This window comes from Galeopterus variegatus, unplaced genomic scaffold (assembly GCF_000696425.1).
Source record: "Galeopterus variegatus unplaced genomic scaffold, G_variegatus-3.0.2 Scaffold2525, whole genome shotgun sequence".
Lineage (NCBI taxonomy): Eukaryota > Metazoa > Chordata > Mammalia > Dermoptera > Cynocephalidae > Galeopterus > Galeopterus variegatus.
The window spans coordinates 240,266-258,485 of NW_007728636.1; the positions used below are offsets into that span (position 1 = coordinate 240,266).

At 39.0% G+C, this 18,220-nt stretch overlaps 1 protein-coding gene across 1 annotated transcript in view; it reads left to right on the forward strand.

The window, feature by feature from the left end:
* Window positions 1-17,071, forward strand: part of POLD3 (polymerase (DNA-directed), delta 3, accessory subunit) — a 46,792-nt gene extending 29,721 nt beyond the window's left edge. The window contains exons 8-11 of the mRNA XM_008582143.1: window positions 5,398-5,504; window positions 11,140-11,252; window positions 12,436-12,514; window positions 16,595-17,071. Of these exons, the coding sequence (XP_008580365.1) occupies window positions 5,398-5,504; window positions 11,140-11,252; window positions 12,436-12,514; window positions 16,595-16,794 (499 nt within the window). The 3' untranslated portion in view covers window positions 16,795-17,071. The remainder of the gene's footprint in view (window positions 1-5,397; window positions 5,505-11,139; window positions 11,253-12,435; window positions 12,515-16,594) is intronic.
* The last annotated feature ends 1,149 nt before the right edge of the window (window positions 17,072-18,220 follow it).

The following is an 18,220-nucleotide window of genomic DNA, read 5'->3' on the forward strand; positions in this document are numbered from 1 at the left end:
TTAGACTGGCGGCTGCCTAGGGCTGAAGTGTTTGGGGGAAAATGAGGAATAACTGCTAATGGGTATGGGGTTTTCTTTTTGAGGTAGTAAAAACGTTCTGGAATCAGATCATGGTAATGGTTGCACAACTTTGTGAATATATTAAAAACCCGTGAATTGTACATTTTATTTTATTTTATTTTATTTTTAAATTTTATTTTATTTTATTTTATTTTTTAAAAGATGACCGGTAAGGGGATCTTAAACCTTGACTTGGTGTTGTCAGCACCACGCTCAGCCAGTGAGCGAACCGGCCATCCCTACATGGGATCCGAACCCGTGGCCTTGGTGTTATCAGCACCTCACTCTCCCGAGTGAGCCACGGGCCGGCCCCTGAATTGTACATTTTAAAAGAATGAATATTATGGTATATGAATTATATCAATAAAAAACTTAATGCTTTATATGTAATAAAAATTCAGCATTGTTGACAAAATTAAAAATTCATCATCAGTTATCTTTCTTTGCTTGAAAAGATTTCATATTTTCTTGAGTATAAAAAGGAGATGCTTTTGGGCCGGCCCTGTGGCTCACTCGGGAGAGTGCGGTGCTGATAACACCAAGGCCAAGGGTTCGGATCCCACATAGGGATGGCCGGTTAGCTCACTGGGTGAGCATGGTGCTGACAACACCAAGTCAAGGGTTAAGATCCCCTTACCGGTCATCTTTTAAAAAAGAAAAAAAAAAAAGGAGATGCTTTTAATCAGTCAGATGATATGTGACCTGATCATTCAGGTAACAAGAAAATGTTATTAAATTTTCCTCAACAATTGCCTGAAAATGAAATTGAACTACCTTGTTGCCAGCCAGTTGTATCTGCGTATATGTATAAGTTGGAGTTCCCAAAATATTGTGAAACCAATGCAAAGAGAAAAAACTCTGAATACTGAATCTAACATTTGATCAATGGTATTTTAATCCAGATCAGTTTTCTGAAAGTGTAAGACTTAATGTGATAGCTTCTCTTTTCTTAACCCATGAGGTAGGTAGGAAATATTTGGAGGTTTTTCCTTCTAATCACGTAATTTTAAAACAATTGCTATTAACATGATATAATTTATGTAATAGAATACAAAATTTACATAAATTTTAAAGATACACATGTAACTTCAGAGAATTGTTTTTATTTTAGTTGGCTGCTGACCCATAAACCATCTGGAGATACATGTTTACTCTCCTATACAATTTGGGATATTTTGGTGGGAAAGTTTGAGAAGCACCGATACTGACAACAACAGTATTGAAAATGCAAGAGAATATACCACCGTTGGGCTGGGGTTTCCACCATTCAGACTTCCCATTCTAGTCTTCAAAAAAATGAAATGTAAATAAGATTGCATTTAATGCTTTGATCCATCATCTACACTTTCAAATAATATACATTATTTAAAGTATTATACTAAGCTGAGGGTAACAGCCAAGACTAAGATGTCATTTTTTTTCCTACACTGTAGATGGCTTAAGCTATTATACAGCGTGTAAGCAGAATTACTTGTTGAGCCTCCTGTTTTTTACAGCTTTCTAATGTATTTTGTGACTTTACTTGCAAAAAGCTATCACTGATTATAGCATAAAGACTAGATTATATACTTCTATAGTTTCTCAGATGGCTTGGCCCTTCCTGCTTGCATTTCTTAGTCCTCTCCATTGCACAGTAGTTGTTTTTGCTTTTCAGCTTGGTGTAGGGAAAGGGGTAAGGACTTGAGGAGTCAAACTGACTTAGGTTCAAATCCTGGCTCTTACCTTTTCTATCAGTGTTATATTGGATAAATCACTTAACCTCACATACTGATCTCTTTTATTCCTTATAATATTGTAAATATGTTTGTTCAATTTACATAGAGAAGGCTGACTTTCAGGTAAAATAATTTGCCCAGAGTGAAGCAAAGGTTGAACCAAACATTTCTGATTTCAAAATAGTCTTCCAATTTTATCATTAAAGTAGTAGTGAGATAGTAGGGGTATCCAGGTATTAAAAGAAAGAAAAGGTCTTGCTGCAAATTCTGTTGTCATCATTTGTAAGCTGCGTACTCTTGGGAAGCATCTTTTAATACTTTCATTCTTAGTTTTCCTTGTCTGAAAAATTAGAAAGATGATACCTCATTAAGTTGTATTTGTTTTTTCTAAGCCTTGCTTTTATTATCATTTGGCATGGGAGCTGTGTATAATGAGGAATTACTGGGAAGCAGAAATGAAAGCATTTATAGCTAGAGAGTAGATTAGAAAGGAGAGCCATTTTCTGAATAGACTATGAGCTCCATTAGGACAGTGACTGTTTTTTATCCTTTCAGCCCCTGCTCCTAACATTACCTGGCACATAGTAGACTATCAAAAGAACAATGGATTAATATTGCATGGTGGGGTTCTGTATCGTCTACTATACTTTATTTATAGATAAACTTAAAGTCAATTTGGATTCAGAACAAGCAGTAAAAGAAGAAAAAATAGTGGAGCAACCTCCAGTGTCTGTCACTGAACCAAAGCTGGCAGCTCCTGCAGGCCCGAAGAAATGTAGCAAAAAAGCAGAGCCTGTTAAGATGCAGCAGATGGAAAAAAAAAGGTAGGAAAATTTTGTTGCTTGTGGGGGGAAAGTGTCTCTACTGGGGGTGAGAAGGTCTGTTTGGGCTTATTGACAGCAAGCAGTTTTCAGTTGAGTACTAAATCCTACTTAATGCCTGAGGGATATAACTGTACAACCAAAATGGAGAGAGAAGCTAATAGCTTATCTAGTGAAGTAAGACTGTAGAACCAGCCAGTTTGGATGATTTAGGGTCCAAAGTTTGGATGATTTGGGTGGGGGGGGGGGCCTCCATTGATCTAAATTGATTGTCTTCTTCCTTAGTCCATTTTAAATTTGTGGACATGGTATTAAGTGTGCCTAATTTTTTGTGTGTGTGGGGGGCTATATCTGTTTTTTACTTAAAATTGCCAAATTGAGGGGTTAATATTTCCAGTCATATTTAAGAGAAAAAGTTCTTTGTTTTCTTTTTATATCAATGAGTTTATTTTTCAAGTGGTGAAATGTAATTAGAAAAGAAAATAAAAAGCACACAAGCTGTTAAAAATGGATCCAGGAATTTGAGACACTACCTCATAGCTGGTAGAAATTAGTCTGTTGAAAGAAATTCTAAAGGACACTGTCAGCACTGATAGGCCAGGAAAGAAAAACTTGACTTTTGTGGTAAGGTTGGGGCTACTCTCGTAGAAAACATCAACAAAATGGTGAAGTTTCACAGGGTTAAGGCTCTGCCAAGTGGGCCTTGCCTCCTAGGAACATGTGGTATGGATGGATTAAAATGTCCCCAACCATAGGTATAACAGTCACTGATGATGGTTATTGCCAGGAATACATTCAGTATTTCACTGCTAAGCAGGATGTTAAGCATAGGTTTTTAGTAGATGCTCTTTACCAGGTTGAGAAAGTTCTATTACAGTCCAGGTTTGCTGAGAGGTTTTATCATGAATGGTTTGAATTTTGATACGTGCTTTTTCTGCATTTATTGGTATGATCCTGTGGTGTTTCTGTTGATGTGGTGAATTACACTGATTGATTTAAACATGTTAAACCAACCTTGCATTCTTGGGACAAACCCCATTTGATCACGATGTATTACCCTTTTTATACGTAAAGGTACTTAGAAAAGTTTATGGAAAAACAGAATTAAAAGATAATACTAATCTTTCCATGAACTTTTTGAAGTACCCTCATATTGCTGGATTACATTTGTTAATATTACATTAAGAATTTTTTGCCTCTAGGTTTGTGAGGGCTATGTTAGTTATTTTCTTTACTGGCAATGTCTTTGTCAAGTTTCAGGATCAAAATTGTGCTCACTTCACAAAATTAGTTGGGAGGAGTTTCCTCTGTTTTCTGAAGGAGTTTGTATAATATATATTCTTTCTGTCTTAAATGTTTGATAAAATTCACAGTGGATATTCTTTGTAGGAAGATTTTTTATTGTGAATTTGATTGCTTTAAATAGAGCAATTCAAGTTTTCTAGTTCTTCTTGGATCAGTTTTGACTAAATTGTGTTTTTAAAGGAATTTATATGTTTCATCTAAGTTGTTGAGCTTATTGGCATAAAGTTGTTCATAAATGGCTGTACTCTTTGAGTATCTGTAGAATCTGTAGTTATCACTAGAGATTCTTTCATTATTTCATTTCTGATTGGTAGTGTGTATTTTTCTCTTTATCAGTTTTGTAAAAGGCTTATTAATTTTATTAATCTTTTCCCACAAAATAACTTTTTTTTTTTTTGTTTTGTCTTTTTTTGTGTCTGGCAACGCATCACAACCCTCAGTGTCGCGCCCGTACCGGACCAGGACCGGCAACGGGATTGCAACCCTCGGTGTTGCGCCCGCACCTCGCTCAGCCAGTGAGCGGAACCGGTCTGTATGTGGGATCCGAACCCTCGGCGGGAGCGCTGCCGCACTCCCAAGCGGCGCACTGTAGCAGTGCGCCACCGGGCCGGCCCCACAAAATAACTTTTAACTTTGTTGATATTCTCTATTTTCTATGTCATTGATTTCTGCTCTTTATTATTTCCTTTTACTTACTTTGAGTTTAATTTATTCTTTTTATAGTTCAAGGTAGAAAGAAAAGTTGATATTTAAAGTTACGTAAGACATAGGGACTTTACGACAGGCTATGTTGTACATATTTGTGTCTTTAACACATAATAGGCCCTTGATAAATTGTTTGTTGATCGACTGAGTAGTGTGATGGAGTATCCAGACAGAGGAGCTAAATGATGTCAAGGTGGAGTCTAGGTTTTTCATGTCATTAGAATCACCTTAAAGTCTTATGTCTGTGCCTTTGCTCATATTTGTCTCCCCTCCCTACCTGATGAGCATCTACTTAGCTTTTAAGGTTTTCAAGTAAGAGTCATGTTCCATAACATTTTATTTGTCTGATAAAATTTATTGCATTGTATTATAGCTAATGGTGTTTGCCAGAGCGTCTTGATTTTCTCATCCTTGGTGTTAAACAGAGGGCCTAGTATACAGGTAGTAGTTGCTTATTTAATGTTTGTTGAATGATTAAAAGGTGAATAGAATGATTAAAAGGTGAGTAGGGGAAATAAGGAATTTGGAAAGATTCTTGATAACCTGGTTGTAGCTTCCAGTGGTCTATAGAGAGCTAGAGAAATTTTTTATGCTGGTTACCCCATGAAGTAACCTAGTTGTGGTCAGTTAGCAGAGTATTCTTTAAAAAAAAACTTATTGGTCTACTTTGACTGTTTTTTTCTGCCCTCTGGAATTAAGACCTTGAGTTACAAAGCAAGACCCATAAGAGTGTATGAATACTTACATTTTGTTCTGTGTTACATGCTTAATTTATTCCTGGATGGCAACAGGGGGAAGCGAGTAGAGATATCTGATGATGAGACAAAGGAAACTGAAAACATGAAGAAAAAGAGGAGAAGAATCAAACTTCCTGAGTCTGATAGCAGTGAAGATGAAGGTGGGCTTCGTTATTAATTTTTGGCAATGGGGATCAATTCTTATGATGCTCAAGGAGCTAAAAAAAATAATTCAGTATGGTTCACAGTGAGAGCAGTAATCCTAGCATTGAGAGACATACAGCACCTATTTCTGTTTGAAATGTACTTTAGCCTTTTGACTAGAACCATCGTCTTCTGGTAATTTACCAAAATAACTAACACAAAGGAAAAGAGGGTATGGATTATTATTATACATAATATCTATAACATTTCTTTTCTTTTTTTTTTTACAAGGGGAATATTACTTTGGGTACCTTCATGTGAATCTTTTAAGAATTGTGATATTCTAGGCATCGAGGATATTGGTGGTATTCCACACCATGTAGTAAAAAGGTGGTAAAACTGGAAGAATCTACAGTGTCATTGTTGAAAGGGAATGACACTGTGGACCCTTCCAGTTTTAGGCTGCAAACAGTGTTGTAAGATAAGCAAACAATAAGAGTCATGCCAGGATAATTGATATTCTTTTTAAAAGAATATCAAGTACCCTTAAGAGCAAAGATCTCTTTCCAAATCATGTAAAGAAAAGTATATAGGAAGAGAAAGAGGCTAATGAGAAAGACAACTGGGCTGAACCGATATGCCCAACAACTCTACCCTGAAAAGCTTGCTTTGATAACCAGTGGTGAAAAGCTTGAGCTGCTATAAGCAATTCTCCACAAATTCGTGGCATAATGGGCATAACACATTTTAGGTAATAGGGGAAAATCTAGTCTAAAGGTATTCAGCATCACATAAAGGTGCATAGACTAATGTAAGCAAACTGATACTGAAAGGGATTAAAGGAGAATAATGAATGCAAAAAGGGAACCTGCTATGCTGTTAAAGGACAAAACTAAACTTATAAGACTCTACTATTACCAGAAACTGCTGCAGGAAGAGCTGAAAATGGTAAGAGAGGCTCCCCCAAAAAGGTTATTAGCTCAACTATACAAGTGAGTGAAAAAACAAATTGCATATGTAGGTGAAAGTAATGCAAAGAAATGGACAAACCTAAGAAATACTACCAAGAATTTGAATCTCTCTGTGATAGAGGTACCATCTTTGACTCTTCTGCGGATTCAGATCCTACCATTCATGCTTACATGTTAAGGATTATGGCCCCTGATATCCTGTGAGAGGTACAATGTCCTTCAGAGGTATGGTTTTCAATGGCTGTTTAGAATGAGTAGGGGTAGGACATTGTTAGCATCCCAGAGGGACAGTTACTATATTTTCATTCCATGTCATTTATCAGAATGCTTTGACCAAGGCTACTAAAAGGAAGATTCCCAAGTGTGTGGATGAAATAAGAACCATCAAGTGACATTCTGACCTGTTAATAATTGAGGAAATGTAGGCAACTTCATGTAGACACATGGAAAAATAATTAGGAATTAAACTTGGCTACCTTCAAGGGCTGGCCCATGGCTCACTTGGGAGAGTGCTGTGCTGATAACACCATGGCCATGGGTTTGGGTCCTATATCAGGATAGCCGTTTAGCTCACTGGCTGAGCGTGGTGCTGATGACACCAAGCCAAGGGTTAAGATCCCCTTACCAGTTATCTTTAAAAAAAAAAAAAAAAAAAAAAACTTGGCTACCTTCATGTGAATTTTTTAAGAACTGTGATATTCTGTGTATTGGTCATGTTCCATACCATGTGAATGTGCTAATTGGAACAGTCTTCCCAATTTCTAATCAGGAAAAGAACTTTGGGAAGATTCTGGAAGTCTTTGAAGCTATCAGCCTAATGTACCTTAAAAAGGTAAACTAGATACTTTATTAGTGAAGGAGTCAGCTCTAGGTCGAGGAATTGCTGTGGTTGATTGAGCACTCATCACATACTTCTGAAATATTTTCTAGTTGTGATCTATAGCCCACAAAATACCTGTGGGTGATTAGAAATATGAGTGGGGTTATTTAGTTTGGAAAGGAGTGTGAAGAAATGTAATAGAGGTGAACAACCTATAATAACAAATGATATAGAACAGAGGCTCTCAGGTTTTTTCCTCTGGCAAAGATAATTTTTGGCATTTGACTAAATTTATAAACCTCAGCCATTTTATTCTTAAATTTCTTCTTTGTCTCAATGCCAGTAGGATTTTATTTTAAACCTTTACACAGTCTCTAACTTACTGTTTTATTTCTGTTACACTGAATATGTGATAGTAGTGTGATATGCCATCTTAAGCTAGAAGTTAGCAAAGGAGCAGCAGGAGCGGAAGAAATGGCAGGGACTTTGGAGTCAGACAGACCTAGGTTTAAATATTACCTCCACCACTTACTGTGTGACTTTAGGGCAGATTACCTAACTTCTTTAATTCCTTATTTCCTCATCTCTAAAATAGGGATGTTATCATAGGCTGTAGGCTTTTTATGAACATCAGATAAGATGATGTGTCAAAAGTGCCAAGACAGTGCTTGACACATAGTAGATTTTCTTATTACTCACCCCACTTTTCCTGTTGAGGTGTTCAGTAAGTGTTCAGCAGTAGTAAAGATACTTGCAGGTACTTTCTCCAGAAAATTCTATTCAAATTCATATATGTAACTCTCGACCTAAGGGTCTATTCCTTTCTTCTTCACTGATGAGGTCATAAGCACCTTTAGTAGTTCTACATACTCTCTTTGTAAAGCAGAAAAAAGCCAGACCCAGAAAGAAATAACATTAGGAATAATATCTACATTGCTAGGAAGAAATAAAGTTTTAGCGGACAAGTTTGTCTCTTCTGACATTTTCAGTCCTTGGAAGTTGCTTATGGAGAATGTTATGCAAATCAATATCCTTTTTTAGGTAAGGATAGGTATTTAAAAAAATATTAAGTCTTAGGAAGTTGTGAATGCTTTCCAGGAATTCTAATTACCCATCTCTGCCGGAGAACTATTTGACAAACAAGTGGTTACATTGCTGGATCCCTGTAATTAGTTTTACTACATTTTTTATTCTGCCCCAACAAAGGTTGTTTTCCTGAGATAAGTGATGTTTCACTGCTTGAAACATCACTGTCTTTCATCGGAAGACCTGCAGATTTGCTACAAATATATTTAGATCAATGCATCAAGCATTTTTTATGCTTATGTCACTAAAACTGTATTGAGTTAGAATGTTTGGCTTGATGATAAAGACTAAAGCAGACTGACACAGATTCTGATTTGGAATGTGGACAAGTTTTTTTATTTCTTTGACCCTCAGTTGTATAAAACAGATAAAATAGTGATTTTGTGGAGATATTATGAGAGTGAATGATTGATACAGTATTTGTATCAAAGTCCAGAAAATTCCAGTTGTTTTCCCTATCCTTTCTTTCTTAAAATATTTTATTTTTTAAAAGTTTAAACAAAGTAATAGATACAATTTAAAAAATCATATAAAGTAGAAGTTTTATAATAGATAGTAATCTCTTGTGTCTGATTCATGTAATTGACTAATGCTTCTCTTGTCAACTTTCTCCCATCTGCCTTGTATCTTCTAGGGATTTTTTTTTTTTTTTACAGATGACCGGTAAGGGGATCTTAACCCTTGACTTGGTGTTGTCAGCACCACACTCACCCAGTGAGCAAACCGGCCATCCCTATATAGGGATCCGAACCCATGGCCTTGGTGTCATCAGCACCGCACTCTCCCAAGTGAGCCACGGGCCGGCCCTTCTAGGGATTTTTTGAAATTTTTTATTCATTAAGGGCTTTTGACTCTTTTTCTGTTCTCTTCCCTGTTGTGGGGGCAGGGGGTTATAACATTGTATTCTTTTATTGTCATAGTGTTTCTCTTGGGGGATATGTGGAAGGAAGAGGGAGATACATGCTGTCTTCCTTGACCTGGATGCTCCTCATCTTAAATTTAGCTGAGAAAATGATTGTTTTATTAAAAAAAAATGTTACTCTGTGTTTAACGTCAGGGAAAATGTGGTATGTCTGCCTCTTTGGAGCTTAGAGTCTGGAGGGGGGACCTAGATAAACAAACAGCAGTGAGAGGGGTCTTAGAGGGAGCCACTAGGATTAAGTGTTTTCCTTGGTTGAGCTGAGTGGTTACAGAACTGGAAATAGAATAAGAATGCCTGAATTTATTACTGTGAGTATTAAAAATTTCTTTTCTTTGGCTTCCTTACTGCCCAAACTTTCCTCCCACCACTTTAACACATCTACCATTGTGGCCAAGCTCTCTTAACAGCTATTTCCTTCAGAACAATGGATGCTTGGTTCTGGGGTTTGACTTTTTTCTACCTTGAGCTCCCATCCTGTTCTAGCCTCCCAGAGCTGGGTTAATAGCTGGATCACTTTTCTTTTACATTTCTGACTCTTGTTTCCCAGAGCTTATAAAGTTTTGGGGCCCATTTCATACTTGAAGTGTATAATTTATTGTTTTGTTCTGGCTCTTGTTCTCCTTCACCTCTTTAGGTCATTTGGCCTTGAACCCTCCACTGTCATAATTTTTAACACTGACCTAATCAGTTGGGAGAATTTCAGATCCAAGACTTGTGCTAAGAATTTGAATACAGCCAGGAGATTCAGGGAGCAGGTGAGGCTATGCAGCTACCCAGTCCCCTGACCAGCAGTTTCTTTGTGGTGATTAAGCAATAGGTCAGCTGAGGATTTTCATTTCCCCTCTTATGGGCCTTATACTACGACCACTTTTTCTGGAATTATTAAGAAATGATGGGATCCCTCTGGTGGCTCTCTCTTCTTGGGAGATACTAGTTTCACAGCAATATTTCTTTCCTAAAAGTGTTCTTTCCTGCTCATTTCAGTGTAGCAGAACAAGCCTCATCAGTGAAGCAATCACTAGAAATAGTTTCCATACAAAATACTGAGCAGGTCTCAGTTATTACAATTTTAATTATGCTTATCATTTTAACGAGAAGCATCCACCCCACCCCCAAGTTTGTGCTCTTAACATCAGGTGGACATTTTCAATCTAACAAACATCTCAGGTAATTGCAAGTAATCCTCAGGTCACAGTCTCAAAAACTCTGGCATGGAACATTTGGTAGAATCTGAGGATTATTTCCACTTACATGATCTTGAGGGATGTCTGGTTCTGAACAGTAAGGCAGCGTGGGATAGTTGGAATAAGAAGGCTGTGGAATCAGACTGACAGGTTATCTGTATTGGTAGAATCTGAGGATTATTTCCACTTACATGATCTTGAGGGATGTCTGGTTCTGAACGGTAAGGCAGCGTGGGATAGTTGGAATAAGAAGGCTGTGGAATCAGACTGACAGGTTATCTGTCTCTTAGGGTTGTTGTGAGGATAAAGTGAAATACATTCTATCTTACTGGTGTGTAAAAATAAATAAATAAGTAAATTAAAGTACATGACACATGGTGGGTGATCAATATTTATAAATCAACTTCATACTCTGACTTAGCTATAAAATACAGCATTTAGCTAAGATGATCTCTAAGGTACTTCCAGCTCTAATAATTCTTGATTCTCTGATTTTATTTGTACAAAGTATGTTTTTAAAATAACTATATAACTGCACAGTCCTTGATTGTCATGAACTACTGCTTGCAAAATGCCCTTTGCCAGACGCAGTTTAGAGAGCCCATGGAGAAGGCATTGTACCAGAAAGTGCTTGTAGTTCTCTTATCTAAGCTTGTTTCCTTATTTTAGTCTTCCCAGACTCTCCTGAGGCTTATGAAGCTGAGTCACCGTCCCCACCTCCTCCTTCATCTCCACTTCCTGAACCAGTGCCGAAGACTGAGCCTGAGCCTCTCCCGGTAAAGGTAAAGCTTTACTGGGGTGCTTCTATTTCCCATGTCCTTTATCTCCCAAGAACCTGCAGCTACTATGCTAAATTATCCCACTTGCTGTATACTTCACATATGCCAGAAGATGGCTCTTATCTCATTCTGCTCTCCTACAGGTGTATAGAATTGGTCTCTTTTCTCTCCTGAAGGGAAGTTTCATTGTCAGAGGTAGTCTCAGGAAGTTTGCAGAGGTGGATCCTGGGAACTGTTTCTGTTTTGTTTTGTTTTTTCATGACCTTCAGCATCAGGGCTGTGCTGCACAACTCCTGGTGGAATTGTGCAGAAAGAGATCCTGCCTGCATCAGAGCAAAGTGTGAAAGATAGAGGAGAACAAACAACTCACGCACATTTGTTGCTCTTCACAAGCTCTTCTGGAAAACGGCTGGATGAGAAAAGCTGGCAACAAATGGGGAAATATAGTTTTGAATGATCTCGTCTACATTAGTGTGGATAGTGAAGAGTTGAGAAAATAGCTGCCGATGCATTTTTTTCCTTTGTGCCTATTAGTGTTCCTTAATTCATTGTGTTAAGACTGTCATTTAAATATTGCACCGATTTCCTCTATCTGGAGAGAAAAATGAGATGAAAGAGAACAGTGGAGATAAAAAGAAATTGATATTAGTGAAACCTGTTTGACACTAAATAAGATGGTTGTAATGTTGAAATGTCAAGGCTGACATAGCAAGTATCTACAGCAAAGGCATATGCCGTAGAAACCCCTTGTCTGGTTTAGGGGCTGTTCCTGTGTGCTCCCATGATGTCTGCCTTAGTCCTCCATTAAAGTCCTTACCATAGTATATTGCAGTGGTCTGCTTTCCTTGTCTCTCTTCTCCACTAAAGTCCTTATCCTATTTGTCTTTTTAACCATGGTGCCTTCACTACCCAACAAAAGTCTGTTGACTGAATGAGCACAGTTCTTTCCTCAGCATGCTACATTCCTTCTCATAAACAATGAAATATCAAGCCTATACATACAGTGAGCTTAACTTGTCTGTGTGTTAAGGTTGGTCCCCTAAAAGTAATGTGTAGAGTTCTTCTTTCAACTTTTTATCACAATGGAAGGTGATTATTATAGATTAAAAAGCATTCATTATTTTTCTCTGTAGCTTCATTTGGTCAATTTAACATTGTATCCTCTGATCTTCCTCCTATCTTTTAGAACTCAAGTGGAGAAACCAAAAGAAAACGAAAGCGCGTACTGAAATCTAAAACCTTTGTAGATGAGGAAGGCTGTATAGGTAAGACAAATTTTTGGCTCCAGTTCTGGAGATAGAGTTATTACCATAGAGAGGCATCATAATCCCTTATAGAGCAGTATGTCTTAAACTTTAATTTGCATATAAATGACCCCCCAGTGATACTGATGCTGCTTGTCTGTGGCCCACACTTTAAAGTAGCAGAGTATAGAGAATGCTACTTCTATAGTCAGAATACCTGGGTTTTTGTTTGGTATGTACACTATAAAAATAAGCACTAAGATCTTAGCTGAAAGCCATGTCATCTCTGGGTAGATAGTTTCTTGATCCATGGAATGGAGGTAAAATACCCATTTTGCCTAAATGTGGGGTTGTTATGACAATTTAGGTATGGTAATATATCTAAAAACACTGTCAAGGTGGAAACCACAAAACAAACTTAAGATGTTGTTATTATAGATATTGAGAAACATTTGTTTTTTTAGAATGGTTGTTTTATAAATTTGAACAGTGGGGGGGAAAGCCTCTGCAGATGATTAGAATCTGAAGAGAATATCAAGAATCGTCTTTGGTATTTGGTCCCATTTGTTCTTCAGGGGAGTGTGACTCACCCAGATTGCTTCCTTTATGTTTCCTAATTGTAAGCCATGTTAGGTGAAATCATGTGCTTGTTATGAAGGCCTAGAGGGGAATTAGAATTCAGGCTTTGAGTCACTGGCTGATTCTTCAGCCATGTTTTAGCTTTTTCTACCCTTTCTCCATTCAAACCAGATTTCTGTGAGGCTTTTAGGATTTAGCACTTGAAGCCTGATGGGATGCTCAGATCCCAGACTGAGTTTGGAAAGAGTTGTGTGTTTGGGCTCTTAAACCCCTTGTTAATCACGGGATAGCCCGTGATTGTCATTTCTCCCTTCTTGTGGTACCTACCACAACATAGACCTCCTAGAGGTTTCCCCACCCTTTCTTGGTTTTTCCTTTTCCAGTTCAAATTTCTGTCTTAAAAAGATTGATTGGCTCTGAAGAATCAACTTTTCCTGGGTAAAATGGCTATTAACTCAAGTGAAGACATCCTGCTGGTTGTGTGCCGTGTCCCATTACTCCCCAACTCCCACTCCTCTGAAAAAGCCTCTGCCATTTTAATTATAGCATGTGATTGGGGAATAAAATTTCTTTCTTTTTTTTTTTTTTTTTTTCTTTTTGTCTTTTTTCATGTCCGGCAACGGGATCGCAACCCTCGGTGTCGCACCCACACCTCGCTCAGCCAGTGAGCGGGAACCGGTCTGTATGTGGGATCCGAACCCTCGGTGGGAGCGCCTCCGCGCTCCCAAGTGGCACACTGCAGCAGTGCGCCACCGGGCCGGCCCGGAATAAAATTTCTTACATGTCATGTGGAAATTCTCTTTTCAGTGCCAAATTTCTTGTTAGCCTATGAATTCTGGACTTTGAGTGTTTTTTTTTTGTTTCTTTTTAGCTTTTAGTCTTCTTTTTTTTTTGTCTTTTGTCTTTTTTCCGTGTCCGGCAACGGATCGCAACCCTCAGTGTTGCCCCCGTACCGGACCGGGGACCGGCAATGGGATTGCAAACCTCGGTGTTGCTCCCGCGCCTCGCTCAGCCAGTGAGCGGGAACCGGTCTGTACGTGGGATCCGAACCCTCGGATGGGAGCGCCGCCGCGCTTCCCAAGCGGCGCACTATCCAGTGCGCCACCGGGCCGGCCCATAGCTTTTAGTCTTCTAATAGTTTGTTTTCAAGCCTCTTAGTTTGGCCATTGGTGGCAATTTATGTATTTACTGTTGAATTTCTTTTTTTTTTTTCCTTTTAAATTTAACAGGGCAAAAACATCAGTGCCACCTTTTTTCTCCTCCTTCTACCCCAAAAGAAAAATTCAAATATATCTTTGTGAGAGTTCATTGGGAATTTGTGGCTACTTATTGCTTTGTTCAAAACATAGTACTCAAATTTTGGCCAGGTGTGAGATGTGGACTTTTTGTACTCCTGTCTTCACACAGGATTGCTAAGAGCCTTGGATGCAACAATGAAAACTGTGCTCACATAGCACTTTTTTTTTTTTTTAAAGATTTTTAGTCCAAGCTCAACCTAATGAATCTTGGCAATGGTTACCAACAAAGGAGTTCTGCTTTCCTCTCTGCTCAGACTGTTCCAAATGTACTTTGCCCTGTCCTGTGCTGGATCAGATTTGTTCTATGAGTTTAAAAAGCTGACCTTTCCCTTTCTGTGAGTTTATAGCAGGGACTAGGGAGTTGGGTCCCTGAGATAAGTTTGGGATGGACTCCTGAACAAGGGGTGGATTTCTAAGAGCAAAGCAGTTGAGTATAATGCTTCAGAAATTTTGGTTGGTGCTGCCCTGACTGGATTTTAACTCCCCAAGCAGTGTGTTACACAAAATTGGCAATGAGACAGCCATTGGTTTCATTAATAAGTAATGAAATAACAAGCTAATTGATGCTGAAGTGTATTATACACGTGCTGCCATTTGGATACAGAATATAGCTTATGAAAGAACAAAGTCTTATACCACGAATTAGTAGTAAGTCATTTTTTTTCGGTATCTGTAGATGGCTCTTCAAACTTTCCTAATTTAAGATATCAAATAAATAACAGCTTATAATTTTGTCCCATTAATCTAGTTTCATAATGCTTTTAAAAATGCATGTGAGATGAGGGGACGGTGTTCTGGGGTCATAACTGCTGAACTAATAAGTATGCCATGGAAATTCCCTAAGTATCTTAGAGCAACATTTATCAAACTTTGGGAACTATGTGCGTTACTTGAAGATCTTGTTGTAATTTAAATTCCAGTTCTGTAGGCCATGGGTGGGACCTGATATTCTTCATTTCTAATAAGCTCGTGGGAGATTATAATGCTTCTGGTCTGTGGAGCACAGTTTGAGTAGTAAGGCCTATGCCTCTAGAACAATTTGACAAATATATTTATTAGAAAGAATTATCAATAATTAAGAGCTTGAAACTATCACTGTTATTAAATGAGGAAAAAATACCTTTCACTTTAATCATTTTTGAGCATTTATTGTGCATATTAAGTTACTCTTTTCAGCTAAGAAAAGATGTTTTACTTCACTATTGGTTATACAGCTGCTGCACCTCTCTAAAGTCACAGGAAGGTGGCATTGTACTGTTTCTTGTGGGTGGTATACGTATTGCAATAGTTACTGAAGAGACCCATATCAGTTCTGTTACATCATGGTTGGAAGCCACTGTCTGTGCTTGTGCCCTTTGGTGCATACTTATGATGACTGCTCACTGGGATGGCTCTTTTCCAAGTTTCCCTTGGGGAGGGTTCAGTGAGTTTTAATGGCAGGAGAAAAGGCAGAATATGCCCTTGGCTGATAGGGAGTAAGAGAACTGCAAACTTTGTTTCTCCTTTTATCATTGTCCTTCCTTAAGATTTTCAAGGGTGTCATCTGATAGAGTTTGCTTAGGACAGTTATCTTCATCGTGTAGACTACTACTAAATCTTGGGTTAATTAGCATTCATTCAGAACTAAGAACCAAACAGTTGAGTAACTGATCTCCATTCTCTGTACTTTGGATATGCAGAGAGTGGGTGACATCAGGATAGAGCTAGCCAGGAGAGTCCATGGTGTTGAGCCTGGCTAGCCATAATGGGGGCTGGCAAGTAGACCAGAGATTTAAGACTAGCAATGAAAATAGGCGGGCACTGTGTGTCAGGGAGATAAGACTTAAGGAACCAGTCAAAGCATGGAGTTAAAAGAAGGTGTTTGAGTTATAGACAGTTCAGATGTAGAGCTCAGGAAGTTAGCTAGCATAGACCAGGACCCAAATAAAAGATCTGGGCAATTAAATGATAAAGGCCGATTTAAAGGTGTGGGACATAGCAGTGAGGGAGGAAGGGTGAATGTTAATTCTGAGTCCCAACTAGAGGCTGTGCGAGCTCAGGATGCCACATGCTTCCTACCGGAGGCTAGATCTGATCTCCCAGTGGGAGAAAGGTTTGGTACTAGGTGAGCATACCTGCCTTGATCAGACAGTATGATGTGATTAGGGTGAGCAAGACATTTCTTTCTCTCGACAGAGTAAATGACTCAACCCACCTGTGTCCCATTTTTTTCTTATTCTACCAGTGACTGAAAAAGTCTATGAGAGTGAATCCTGCACAGATAGCGAAGAGGAGCTTAAGATGAAGACATCCTCTGTACACAGACCCCTTGCCATGACCGTGAAAAGAGAACCCAAAGAAGAACGAAAGGGCCCCAAGAAAGGGACTTCTGCTATGGGCAAAGCCAACAGACAAGTGTCCATTACTGGCTTCTTAAGGAAATAAACTGCCATCTCTGGTCGGTCAGAGACTTGGAGTGGTCAAGGGAGAAGACCAAGAGGTATAGACTTTCTCACTTACTGTGTAAGTTTATCTTGCTTCTCACCTCACCTGTATCAAAAGACTGTTCTTCCATCCTGTGAGGTTTATAGTATTTCTAGTTTTTAACCAAAAGGAAGTCACCTGGAATCAGGAGGCAAAAGAATATTTTCAAATCTGTTACATCCTAATGATGTAAGCATAGTTTAAGCACAATCTTTCACCTGTCCAGGAGAAGAATTCACTCCAGAATTTAAATTGGAACAGATTTCGGGCCAGCCCGGTGGCGCACTGGAGAGTGCGCCGCTTGGGAGCGTGGCGGCGCTCCCGCCGAGGGTTCGGATCCCATGTGGAGACCAGTTCCCGCTCACTGGCTGAGCACGGTGCGGGCACAACACCGAGGGTTGCGATCCCGTTGCCGGTCCCCGGTACGGGCGCGACACCGAGGGTTGCGATCCCGTTACCGGTCAGTAAAAAAGACAAAAAGGAAAAAAATAAAAAAATAAATTGGAACAGATTTGATAATTATCACTGAAGCCATTTAGTGGCTAATCCACTGTGCCCCACTCACCCTATGCCCTGATCCACTTATGGCTTGGGAAGTATTCCTTTTTGTTCCTCTGTATTCTGTGAACTTGTGTGGGTGTTTTCTATCCCTGGATTTTATTGGATATGTTTACCACTCCCCCTGTCCTCCTCTCCCCACTACCTCACTTCTAACCCCATGAAGCTGTTTTCTGTAAGTCTTTTAAATCTTGGTTGGACTAAAGGCTGAAACAGAAATCTCCCTACACTCTTGCTCCATTACATAGTACACTGACACCTGGCTACAGACCAGGACATTGCTTGTGTTCTGCCCCCTTTACAAAAGCTCTCTAGACCTTCACTCGCAATTAGTGGTTAGGAAACAGCCTCAGGCAGAACACAAATAGAAATTTAATGATGTATTCAACTCCACCAGAAATTACTTAGAGTCAGCGTTGATGATATTGAAGGAGTTGTGTTGCTGACACAGGGTGTGCTTTATACTGCTCTTTGTGGTTTGTTCCCCCTTTCTCCCTCTCTGTACCTACAGTGAAACCCATACGATGAGATGAAGACTACAAAGAGAAATCCCTTTGTACATACAGTGTGTGACAGTTACATACAATTTCTCCTTCTCAAGGAAATGGAATGTTCAGAAACAGCAATTTTTCAGGAAGTTAGTGAGGAAGATAAGGCACACATTTATACGCAGATGTTGCTTCTCTGTGTTTTTAACCACCCCTCATTTGCCTAAAAGTACACGCCTGCCCCCCTCTCTCCACCCCCCCCCCCCCCCCGGGCCCCCCCAAAAAAGGGGGGGGAGGGGGTTTTTTGGGGGGGAAAAGGGAAAAAAAAAAATTTTTTTTTT